The sequence below is a fragment of the Primulina huaijiensis genome, chromosome 8, assembly GCF_012295235.1.
Source record: "Primulina huaijiensis isolate GDHJ02 chromosome 8, ASM1229523v2, whole genome shotgun sequence".
NCBI lineage: Eukaryota > Viridiplantae > Streptophyta > Magnoliopsida > Lamiales > Gesneriaceae > Primulina > Primulina huaijiensis.
Genome location: NC_133313.1, coordinates 19405710 through 19418610, shown reverse-complemented (window position 1 = coordinate 19418610; position 12901 = coordinate 19405710). Strand labels below are relative to the sequence as shown.

Below are 12901 nucleotides of genomic sequence, written 5' to 3'. Positions count from 1 at the left end.
ACTATAACAAGAAACGCGTTTTTGGTCGTTTTAATAGGAGCTAGTCATTTTTTTTTCTTCTTGCAACTAAATCACCCATGTAAAAATCATTATTATTTTTTTCAAAAAATACTTCCCACAAAATTAATGTCATATGATTACTGTAAGAAGTGCAATCGCTTTGTATTGTAAACCGATCACAAGGAATATGTCGCGCCTACAATGAGAGTTACATGTTATGTTACACATTATATTTGAAATTATAAAATCATCTCAAATGTATGTTAATTTAATTTTTTTTTAAAATGCAGTCGGAATAACTTTTTAATTTTAAAAATAATATATAACATAAGATGTAACTATCGTTGTACATGCAATATTTTTCAATTTTAATATCAAACTAGATTTGGAAATAGCCCTTCAAATTCACTAATGAATGATAGTAAATTAAAAATCATCACATACATTTTTAATATGATACACACTTATGTGAACACTGATGAGATGACACTCATTTATTAGATGTACAAATTTTTATGTTTAATCACATTAAAGAATATCACCTTATCGATCTGTGTGCAATGAATATGCATTATATCAAATTTGTAATCACCTTTAACTAAAAGTCCTCAAATTCGTATTATGTAAATTAAATACTCACTGTTGTTTATGATCATATTTGAAAATTTTATAATGAGTCCTTTAAATTAGGTATTGTCTCGAACATGGAGCACCATGCCAAATGTGTCCGAAGAAGAAGAGCAAAGCAAACGAAGCATGCCCAAAAGTAAACCACCCCCTTGGACTGCTACGAAAAACACCATCGGATTTCAAAGTTGCACGATCTAATTCAAAAATTTCACCCAATTGAGCGCGTCTAGCATATTTTTTTACAGCAACGGGGTCACTATAACAGACTCCATTGAGTTCGCCGCCATATAACTCAATGGTTACACCTACTTGTTCAACACTATACTTAGATTCTGCCCTTCTAAAAGGAATATCAGCTCTAACAATTCCATCATCGTCTACCAAAACGACTGGAAATGTTTCAAAAAAAGTAGGCATACGACGTACAAAAAGCTCACGCCCCTCTTTATCTCGAAAGATAGGGAGTCCTAACCATCCAACCGCTATTCCATCTCCGTTATCCATTGAACCTGCCTTGAATAACCCTCCTTTTGCCGGATTATTGCCGATATAATCATAAAAGGCTAATTTTTCAGGAATTTTAGACCAAGCTTCTGATAAACTTTGATTTTTAAGAAATTTTCAAGAAATTATTTTTAGTTTTTATAAATATTTATAAATAAAAAGTTATTAAATATATTATTATTATAGACATAATTATCTTATTTAATTAAATTTAAAATATTTATAATCAAGATAAATATGAAAATATCTGTAAATATTTGTATCTTACTGTCTCCCTTATAAATATCGCACTTTTCAATTCTCTCTGCTTTCTCTGTATCTTTTATGATTTATAACAAAAATATAATTCATAGGACTTCAACTGTTTTTGCAATTTGCGTCCAATCTCAAGATTCTCAACACAATCGAACCAACGAATATTTTCTCATCGGTCTTGAAGCAGAAACGAAGGGGAGAAACTAAGAAAACAACATAGAAAAATTATTATGAAGATCGTTCGCAGAGATTTCATACGTGATGGCCCTGGAAGCGTTAAGGTTGTTTCTTCACTTTTTCTTTTGTTTTCTCCTCGAGCAGTAATTTCAAGATACCTTGAAACTTTTATCAAGGTTCTTCTTTTATTCTTGTTCGACCTCTTCTTGGCATAAACAAAGGTGGGTTTCAGTAATTTGGATTCAAATTTGAAATTTCTTTGTTTCGGTTTCTGGGTTTTGATGCAGATGGTTCCTGAAGAGGCGGATGATTTGTGGCTTGCTTACAATTTGATATCTGAGGGTGACAGTGTCTTGGCTGTCACAGTGAGGTAACTTTTGGGTTCTTTATGTTGTGTTGAGCCGGTTTTTATAGTTTTTTTTTTAAATATGGTTTTTATAGTCTTTTTAGTGTAAAAACTTGAATTTATGTGTCAACTGTCAAGCTTTTGTTAGTTGCTTTAAATCATATATTTTCTCCCACACACAGTCTCATTTTTTTGGGCTTTTTTTTATCTATAATTTAAATTTATGCTTATTATACCAGTGAGCAAGGCATTGCTCTTTTTATTGGCATCCTTGTTTTCAGTCCTTTAAAGATAGATTGAATATCCGTGTAGTCACACGATCGCAACTTCATAAGAAAATAGATAATGTAGTAGAAAATAATAAGATAGGGGCTTTCCATGTAAACGACAAGTTTTCTTGTGATGCTAATATATATTCGTTAACTTAAGGGAGATCGGATTGAGGATTACATATTCAAGCAAGTAATATGCTCCTAAAATTTTAGGGGAAGGCAAAAGCAAGGAGAAGAAAAATTTCTAAATACTATTATTTTTTATTATGGTTTTTTCTACGTGTTTGTCATCCTGGAAACTCAAAGTTGAATTTTATGCCTATTTAACAATGATTATGTAGGTTTTACATATTGTATGTCATTTGTGTTATGAAATGGAATAATTTTGAACTAGTGCCCTGAAATGTTTAATCTGATTGTTGTATGAGAGTACGTTTGATGATTATTGTCTGTGTATAGGAAGGTTTTGAGAGAAGCTGCTTCGGGAGGAAGAGATGCAGAAAGAGTGAAACTGAAGCTTGAAATCAAAGTCGAGGTATATTAGTATGTCAAAAAAGATTTGAAGTATGACCAATTTTTATTGGAAGAACTTCACACAGTCCAATTTGGTTTTTCGTATATTGTAGTTGATCACAATAAGAATCTTAAATGCCTTAGCGGTTGCATTAATCTTGTCCACAAATCCTAGACTGAAATGAATTATATATGTGCATATTTAAATTAGGGCATTGAGTATGACAAAGAAGGATCTGTCCTACGTATACGCGGGAAGAATATTTTGGAGAACGAACATGTCAAGGTTTGTGGCCATTACTCCTTATATTCTTTTTTTTTTAAAATAACATTTGGGCTACTATATTGTTATCATGCTGCAGATTGGGGCATTTCACACTCTAGAAGTTGAGCTCCACCGACCGTTTTTGTTAAGGAAGGTGTGTCATTTTTTCCTAGTTTATTGAAGTTTTTGCCACTCTCCTTTACGTTTTTTCAGTCATAAATTTGATTGCATCTATACTCATCGCAGCAAGACTTTAATGTTAATTTGATATTGTGCGTTGAACAAAAAACATGAAATTGTATATGTGCCTGCCTCAGTTAACATAAGTTTGACTTTAGTGTCTTGGTCCTACTACTTGTTTCATTAACCAATTTAGAGCCTTGCCTCAGAATATTAGGCTGGGTCCGGTTGAAGTGACAGGGTCACAAAATGATAAATTATACTAAGAATATTGAATTATATGATCGGAAAAGAAAAAGACTGCTGATAATGGGTTTGGTGTGGGATGAAGGTGAAATAGCATTATGCCTCTAATAATTATGTTTACTAGGACTAGAATTGTATCTTACTCTTCTCAATTTCATTTTTTGGGTTGATGAGATTAACAATAACATGAGAGAAACGGGATGAAATATCACGTGTGAATAGTGAACAATGATGAGCTTATGGATTTTGATTATTGGACTTGATTTCAAACGAAGAAGTGATAAATATGGATTATTAATGGCACCCTCCACTAAGACAACCTAGCGCAAAGTTAAGGAAACACAGGGAAACTACGCAGTTATATTTTTTTTATATAAAATGCAGACTTAATGGTACAATGAGGATACTCTTGATATCCTTCATTCATGGAATTTTTTTTTGCTATGCTACTATGAATCTGCGCCGATAACATAAATGCCAAAAAATTGCAGCATAAATAATTTTGCACTAATTAAGTCTTTACATGTCGTTTGCTAGGAAATCTGGGACTCGGTGACATTGGATGTGCTGCATCAAGCATCTGGTATGGAATTTCAACTGATCCATGCAACCTCTTTATTTATCTTTCGTGTTGTGCTACATACTTTTAATTTTCATCGAGCTACTAATAAAAACGATCAAATTCTATATTACTCATCTTTTTGGGACTACTGACCTTGTTTACAGTTTTACGCATTAATGGTTATATTCCATACATGGACATGTGATCGCCTCAACAAACTGTGAAATACAGAAGTAGACGATTTTATCAGCATGTTATGTTACCTCATGACCATCTGAGAATGTCAGAATAGTTGGGTGTGGTATGATGGTAAACCATGATAACTATTAACCAGTTTGATCTTGCACCATAAGTTTAAAATTACTGGGGAAAATGTGAACATGCGTCTTCCTATGGTGTTTGTACCAAGAATCTGCTTTTATCCTTGATTTGCTTTTCATATGTAGTGCTAGCAGGATTTGCATTTTTTTTCCTGAAATTATGGTTATTTGTATGTATGCTGATTTGAAGCTTACATTTTAATGTTTCAGATCCTACGGCAAGTGCGGACCTTGCTGTTGTTCTGATGCAAGAAGGCCTGGCTCATATTTTACTTGTTGGCAAAAGGTACTGATATCAGTATTAAAAATTTCGATAGATCATGCTGTACTGGACTGTATTTTTTCTAATTGTGATTTTCATGATTCCCTAAGGCACTTGTTTTTGTGATTTCATCTTATTCCAATTAGTTTATGAGTGTATCATATTAATTTGATCTTCTATCTGGACTTTATTAGATAGTTTCATTGGATGGAACTGTTTAAAATCGGTTTCTTAGGAAAGAACTACTAAATTTTGAGTTTGTTACAGATTACTGTCTTCTAACCACATTCTAATGTTTAAATGGATTAATATTAACAGCGTGACAACAACTCGTTCTCGTGTAGAGACTTCAATACCACGCAAGCATGGACCTGCAGTTGCAGGTTATGACAAAGTATGACCGTTAGTTGTTTCCCAAAATATTGTTCGACTAAATCTGCTAGCTTTTTTCCCTGTGATTATAGCACGTGAGTCCTTACTGATATATGCTTGTTTTGACAGGCATTGAACAAGTTTTTCGACAATGTTTTAATGGTAAAATTCAGTGCCTACCTGTTTTTTTGTACTCGTTCTGTGTCTATTTCAGAAACATTACTAAATAGGATAAACTATTTTGTTCTACTTGTTTTAGTCATTCCTTAAACATGTTGATTTCAACGTTGTTCGCTGTGCTGTGATTGCAAGTCCCGGTTTTACCAAGGTAGCTATTCTCCTATCGATAAGCATATCAATGAGTTATTCCGATTTTCTCTATGAATTTCTTGGTTTTTAGCTCGATTCGTACTAAAATTATTTATTTCATAATAATAACGAAATAATGGCATTGGATCATTTCCATGCATGTTCAGGATCAATTTCATCGACACTTGATGTTGGAGGCGGAGAGGAAGTCGCTTAGATCCATCATCGAGAATAAATCACGTATAGTTCTTGTGCATACTACTTCTGGATACAAGTACGACTGTCTTTCTCTTTCTGTCCATTTTCTTGTTTTGCTGTTGTCTTGTTGCCTTATTTATAACAAGTTTGGATCTTGTCTGATGTGGACTTTGCTCATTGGATCTCATTAATCAGTGTGGTAGCATTACTGAAAATTATTCTACTAAATGTCTCTTTGTTTATCTGTTATTCACCCCAAATAACAAAGACGGAATTATATAATTAGAAAACAGCAATAGGGGGCAGAACCTTTTTAATTTATGTATGAAAGTAGAATCTTGGTGTGGAAACAGCATCTACAAATTAATCAACAAATCTGTTGGATACTCCAACGCTTCCAATTGTATCAATTTTGTGAAACTGTATTTGATGTTTGGGAATATGGCCGTGAATGTGAAATGAGATGAAAAATAAATTATAAGAACTTTTCTTCAAAATAAGATTCAATCATCCTACAGGTTGGCTTTTCAATATATTGAATCGATATTTGGAGTTCATTGAATCTACTTGTGTTGAGATAATTCAACTGGCAGTGTGATGTTTTTTTTATCATAACTCATTATAATCTTATATTTAAAAATTATACCCAGGCATAGTTTGAGGGAGGTTTTGGATGCTCCAAATGTCATGAATATGATTAAAGACACAAAAGCTGCACAAGAGGTAGAAATATGCCTAGTTCACTATGTTGCTATCATTTAGCGTTCGAAATATCGGGTTGGTTTCTGTTTTGTGTGTTAATATTGTTTTCTTGTAGGATTTATTATTTATTTCATTTTAATGCAGGTCCGGGCACTCAAGGATTTCTTTGCCATGCTATCAAATGTCCGTTCTCTCTTTACCTATGTTCACAATTTGCTAGTATTTCTGCCTCTCTTTTTTGTCTGAATTCACAATATATCTGTCTGCATGCTTCCATGACTATTAAGCTTATTAAAAATCAAATTATAATCTATCAAATTATAATCTACATGGTTTAGTTTGGTTTGTTTTAGTTAATATGTGGTGGCTTTGGATAGGATCCTGCTCGAGCTTGTTATGGACCAAAACACGTTGAAGTTGCCCATGAGCGACTAGCTGTCCAGACGCTTCTCATTACGGATGAGCTCTTTAGGTTAGTGATTTTTATTATCTCTCAAAGACCTCCCAGTAATCGGATGGAACGGACTAATGATCAGAATTTTGTTTCTGATTCACTGAAATTGTTGCCTTCATCGATTAAGCCTATTTCTAAAGGGCAACCGCTCACCGATGCCCACTTGTCACGGCCTATTGTTCTATCATCCGTTAATCTGCCCTTGCATTCTCCTTGTGCTTAAGCATGTTTGTTAAACATGGTGTACATTAATTATTAACCCGATCCAGGCAGCCTGCTTTATATCGAGCTTGTATTTAAAGAAAAGTTGTGTAGCGAAAGAAGTATGATTTGAAAGTAGTAAAACGTGGATCAAGATATTCGAGATTAGCTTAAGTTTTGGCCTCTATTTGAATCCATACCCCAAATTGGATGGTGAATTCTACCACTTCCTCAAGAAATTGAAACCACATATGATCACTTTCTTATCAGTCAAAAACGATGTTTTCCCAGGAATTCTGATATACCAACGAGGCAAAGGTATGTGAACTTGGTAGATTCCGTCAAGAACTCAGGCGGCACTACTCACATCTTCTCCTCTATGCATGTGTCAGGAGAGCGTAAGTACATCCTTATTTTATTTTGTCGAACCCCTGTATACATCCTTTGCGCGTAATTGTATTAAAAAATTTATTCTTATTATCATATATGACCAAATCTTAACAAACTTTCCTTTTTCATGCCTGAGGTTCAGAACTGGCACAACTTACTGGTATCGCGGCAATACTTCGTTTTCCTTTGCCAGACTTGGAAGACATAGAAATGTAGATGATAGTTGAAGAGAGCTGATCGAATATTTTTGTGCTGCATCTGTATCATAGTTCATAGTATTATCATTATTATTTTTCATTTAAATATTTACTCATAATGTGTGCAAAAGGTTGCAATAAAACATTTTATATGTACTATGGTTTGGAGTAGAATTGAGGCACATATTCACCCCCCACTGTTTTTAGCTTTAAGCTGTGGGTTGAATGTACACAATTTATATTTGAGTTTAATTTTTTTCAAATTTGCTGAAGAATTAGCTATTTTGCTGGACTGGTAGTTGGCCGCAACCATTAGAATCCTAGGAAGCCAACTCGAGACCTGGTGGAGTTGAAAATTTGGGAGAATTGATCCAATTTCAATGAAGTTTGGTTTGATCCTGGCTGCATTTGGTTTCAAATTGTAATTGTGGATGGAATTTTTCTCCGCATTCAGACAAAAATTTTTGTGAGACGGATCTCTTGCTCAATTCAATTCATGAAAAATATTATTTTTCATTGTAAGTATGATCAGATTAATCCTTTTCAGAAATATAGATAAGTGAGATTGTTTAATAATATACATTTCGTTATTTTAATTGAAAGATATGTATAGTTAAATATAGTTGAAAAGCAAAATTAAATATTTTTTATTTATAGTAATATATTTTTGCATGTACATATTTTGAGACAGGAAAAATATAAAGAATTAGGACTGGAAATGGTTCTTCAGGCGTACATTTGTAATATTGTATCTATAATCTGACTAAAATCTAGGATTTCAAATATAACTATGATTCATGAAAAAATGGAAACGGATATTTTTTACCAACGTAAACCGAATCAAAACGTGCGGACTGATTTCGTTTTCCAAGCAAAATTTCTCTTTTTCACAAGTTTTGGTTTCTTGTTATTAATCAATTTTAAACACACAAAACACACACACACATATATAACCATAATAAGTTAGAGTAGGTATCTTGTGAGACGGTCTCACGGATCTTTATCTGTGAGACGAGTCAACCCTATCGCGATATTCACAATAAAAAGTAATACTCTTAGCATAAAAAGTAATATTTTTTCATGGATGACCCAAATAAGAGATCAGTCTCACAAAATACGACACGTGAGACCGTCTCACACAAGTTTTTGCCTTAAATTTAACCCTAAAAAATAACTAACTTTTTAGTGAAGTTTTTTTATAATTCAAAAAATATCTTTTAACCACTAATTCTCATATTCCACTTTTTTTTTATTTTCATATTATCTTCTCTCTTATCATTTTTATTTTAAAAATTAATAACTTTATTTATTTTTTATTTTTTTAAAAATTTCTTCCTCCATCTTTTTCCAGGACACCGTTAATTTATTATTTACTGTTACATGTTTCAATAATTTATGGACTTTCCGGGCTTGGGTTCAGAACCAGGGCCCAAATCACAGTGCAAATACTGGTGTGCGGGGTTGGCCCAATGAAACTTGGCTGGACAAGTTCTGGGTTTAAGCTAGTTGGTCCACCGGTTCTTCGGCCCGATCTAATTTCTATATAGAATTTGACTTCAAATCATCCAAATTTCATTGTGTGTTATTTTTCAGGTGTTATTTCTTCACGGATTTATCACCCTAGATACCACGATTATCATTTCACTCATCTACCTCACCTCGTCTGCTGCTATGCTTTATTTCCAACACGAAACTCAAGGCTTCCCCGAGCCATCGACAGACCTAAAGTACGTCGGTCTCGTGGCGTTTTTGGTTGGGAATCAGTGGCAATTTTTATCACCATTACATACTTTCCAAGATAAGATCAGAAAGTAGTGATAAAGGCCACAAAATTCCCAAAGGTGGCATTCCAACAAGGTTGAATGTCCCCATTATCTTTTTGAAATAATTGGTTTTCTTGAGAGTTTTCCCGAAGAATATCAAGGCTTTGATTCCATATGTTTTTTAGACTATTGATATAATAATCTTTAATATTACTTATATTTCAAGCAATGGTCGAAATAGTGTAATTGATGTGCTCAATGCATATTAAGGAAATTCCGAATAATAATGTAAATATAGAAAAATACTTGATTTTTTTTTTATATATGGATTGGACTTCTACACCAAATCAATATTTTTTTTCTAAGAACAAATCTAAGAAACGGTTATATCACATATCGGTTAAGATTAAATTATTGAGAATTGTATATATGGACTTATATAATCCTCCAATTTGAACTAGTTTTTAGGGTTGAGTTAGATACAAGTCATAATCTTAACATAATATCAGAGCTCAGATTTCACCGTACGTTATGTGTTGGATTTGTTCTACCCATATTCGAGTCACTTGTAAACGTCACACTTCAAATATTCATTCATGTCTAGAGCGTGATAAAGTGTGTTAATTGTCAGTTGCATATATGGACTTGTACAATCCTCCTCCGTTGTAAAATTTCACGCTCCAGATGTTCATTCCTGAGCATGATGGAAGTTTGTTAATTGTCCCACATCGATTGGATAAAATCCTTGAGAATTACATATATGAACTTAGACAATCCTCCCCTTTATATAGCTTTTGAGATTTAGATACGTAAGTCTTAATCTTAACATAAACTTATAAAAATTTAAATAGAGCTGACGTTCGTACGCACAATCAACGGGCTTGTTAATGCCTGAAAATCAATCTAAAAAATTATGTAAATTGAACAAATATGTGTGACCTTGACGACGATACTGCATTATGTCTGAGCATCTAAAGCCATAATGGTGCTGAGGTTCATAGGGTTCATGTATTCGACCGTGCCCGAGAACATCTGATTGACGATCAATCGGTTAGCCCTTTCGGATGGATGGAATGCATCCCAGAATAAAAAAATGTCTCTGTTGGGGCACAAGTTAGATACTGGTGTGCATAGTCCTAATCCATTGAATGGCCCTTGTCCACAACATGCCACCTTAGAGGTAATAAATCCTACATACGTACAACAAATAAAATATTTGAAGTTAATTTTAAGTTTTTTTTTTTAGAGAACCCTTTTTTCAAAATTAAGTTTATTTTTTTCATTTCATATTTTGAATGGAATATATATATGAGAGAATAAAACGTAGAAAAGAAAAGAAAAGAAAAGAACAAACCAAATGCTTCAGGATTGCTGAAGAAATCATAGTGGGTCACTTGTGTATTGGAAGCAATGAAGACGGTTGCACCTATTTCACTATTCAACCTTAATATCATTTGGTTGAGCTGTGGATTAAACAGCGATGCTGCTCGTTGGAGTTCAACTGAGCATTCACCGTTTCTACCTCGCATCGCTAGTTCCGCAGGAACGCAGCCTAGCGGCCCTGTCCCCGTCACCAAGACTCGTCGAGCTCCTAGTTCATAAAGTCTCTGCAATCACAAAACCAAAGGTCATTTCATGATATTCATCAATTCGAACACCCAAAAAGGATTGATTCAAATTCCCACAAGGTAAAAACATATTACAAAAACAATGAAATATGTACTAATTATTTCTCCAAGTCTTCTTGTGCCAATCTACATTCATATTAGCTTTTTAAAACATGAATATTTAAAATAATTGAAGTTAACGCTTTTATTTGATTGAAGTTGGGATAAATACGTTAAAACCAGGTAGAAAATTAATTATTACAACGTACGCCCACAGACAGGATGTCCCACGACGGTCACATGCTGGTGTGTACTATTTTATTAAATTAAAATTAAATGCTAGTAATTGCATCCACCTAGCACCATTCCTCCTATGATGTATTATTTATTAGTATGCATAATCGTTGAGTGTTTGTACGATATTTTAATGTACTTAAAAAATATGATATGAAAACATACCATATTATAATCGATTTGTACGATTAGGTAAGGGATTTTAAATTTGGGACATTGATACCTGATGAACGATAAGACATCACTGATGGGGATGTTAGTTAATATATATAATGGATTAAAGGATATAATTACCAGCAAAATCTTTTTGTATTCGGAGATGATAAAGGGCACATAATCTTGAATAGCAAATTGTCGAGATCTTGCTGAGACAGGGACTAAATAATAGTTATTGACAAAATCGTTGCCTCCTAGTGTGATGAGAATCAATGCTTGATTCACGAGTCTTTTCGTCTCGAATGCTCCGATGAATCTAGCCACCCTTTCTTGATATTGCTGGAAATAAGCCAATTGTTGGCCAATCCTTATTATGTTCACCTGCATAAGTCATTAATTTTATGTCATTTATATTTTGACAACTACAATGTTGCTATTAGTATAATAGTATGTTTATTGTTAACCGATATTCTAAAATCTTTATTCGTTTGACGGATCAATCGTGCTTATTTTTACAATCAAAAATAATATTTTTAACATAAAAAATAATACTTTTTCATGGGTGATCCAAATAAAATATATGTCTAACAAAATTGACATTTGAGACCGTCTCACATAAATTTATGTTAGTTATTCATCCATAATATAAACATCCCATGAAATTCTTGACTAGCTATATTTTGAATTAGGAAAGTACATGTCTCCTTATGATTTGGTTTTCTATTTTATTAAATTTAATTTTGGTCCGCTATATTCTATTTTTTTCAATTTATATTTTTTTCGACGTGACACGTGGCTTCGACATGACGTTGATAAGTACATCTTCCGATAAAAATGACTAAAATCTTCGAAAATTGAAAGATACATGACTCATGCTGAAATTAATTGAACAATATATGAGATTAAAATCGTAAATAATAAACATATATGATCGAAATTGTAATTTTTTATTTTAACAAGTTGATTGCACGCAAAAATCTAGTTGATTCAATACTTGTTGGGTTGAAATAACAAATTTTGTGAGCAAAAAAAAAACTATTTTGAGTATTTAATAGTAAACTCACAAATTGTACGCCAGTGTCATTAAGAATTCCAACCCCAGCCGAGGCAAAGTTGGCTCCCACCAATAGCCTTTCTCCGTTCAGCTCCGGACTCAGGTATGGCAACGGTGATTCTCTACCACCAATTTTCTGACCTAAAACAACGAACCAATCATAAAATTAAATAACCGAAATCTTTTTCTTTCTTTTTTTTTTTAAAAAAAACTTATCGGGTCATAATTCAATAATTCGGAAACCTTCAAGTTCTTACTAATTAATTAACAATAATCCTTCAATATTAGAAGATTAAGACAACTTATAACATGTGGTAATGTCAAAAATTCATCAGAGTTTAAGGACATAATTAATGTGGATACTCACTGATAAGATCCGGGATAATAAAACCATTGGAGAAACGCCCGCTCGGCCGATGCGTCGGGTAATCGAGGCCGTATGGAGGTGCATCCGCGCGAGCGGTAGTAGCTAAGTAGTTATTGTTCCCACTGTCCACAAGCGAATCCCCAAACACGAAAAAAGCTCGAGCCTCGACTCGTTTGACCCCAAGCAATGTAGCTAAAAATAAGGCCAAAAGAATCCTATAATGTGGAGACATATTGGTATAAATTTTGCAAGCAAATGCTAATAAAGAGTGAGGAGTGTTAGTTTTTAACAGTTTGAATGCACAC

At 33.4% G+C, this 12901-nt stretch overlaps 2 protein-coding genes across 2 annotated transcripts; one reads left to right on the top strand and one right to left on the bottom strand.

Annotated features, from left to right (window-relative positions):
• The first annotated feature begins 1427 nt into the window (after positions 1-1427).
• Positions 1428-7511, top strand: LOC140983485 (protein PELOTA 1-like). Its single transcript, XM_073450559.1, has 16 exons — positions 1428-1670; positions 1854-1936; positions 2644-2719; positions 2909-2983; positions 3060-3116; positions 3926-3971; positions 4481-4556; positions 4851-4926; positions 5034-5066; positions 5164-5232; positions 5381-5487; positions 6062-6134; positions 6258-6296; positions 6491-6585; positions 7060-7166; positions 7301-7511. The coding sequence occupies exons 1-16, from the start codon at positions 1620-1622 to the stop codon at positions 7372-7374; spliced, it is 1137 nt and encodes a 378-aa protein (XP_073306660.1). The 5' UTR covers positions 1428-1619; the 3' UTR covers positions 7375-7511.
• A 2379-nt stretch (positions 7512-9890) lies between these two features.
• LOC140982351 (GDSL esterase/lipase At5g33370-like) lies at positions 9891-12901 on the bottom strand. The gene is made up of 5 exons (XM_073448831.1): positions 12597-12901; positions 12240-12370; positions 11314-11556; positions 10473-10725; positions 9891-10308 (listed from the first exon to the last, which is right to left on the bottom strand). The coding sequence occupies exons 1-5, from the start codon at positions 12826-12828 to the stop codon at positions 10076-10078; spliced, it is 1092 nt and encodes a 363-aa protein (XP_073304932.1). The 5' UTR covers positions 12829-12901; the 3' UTR covers positions 9891-10075.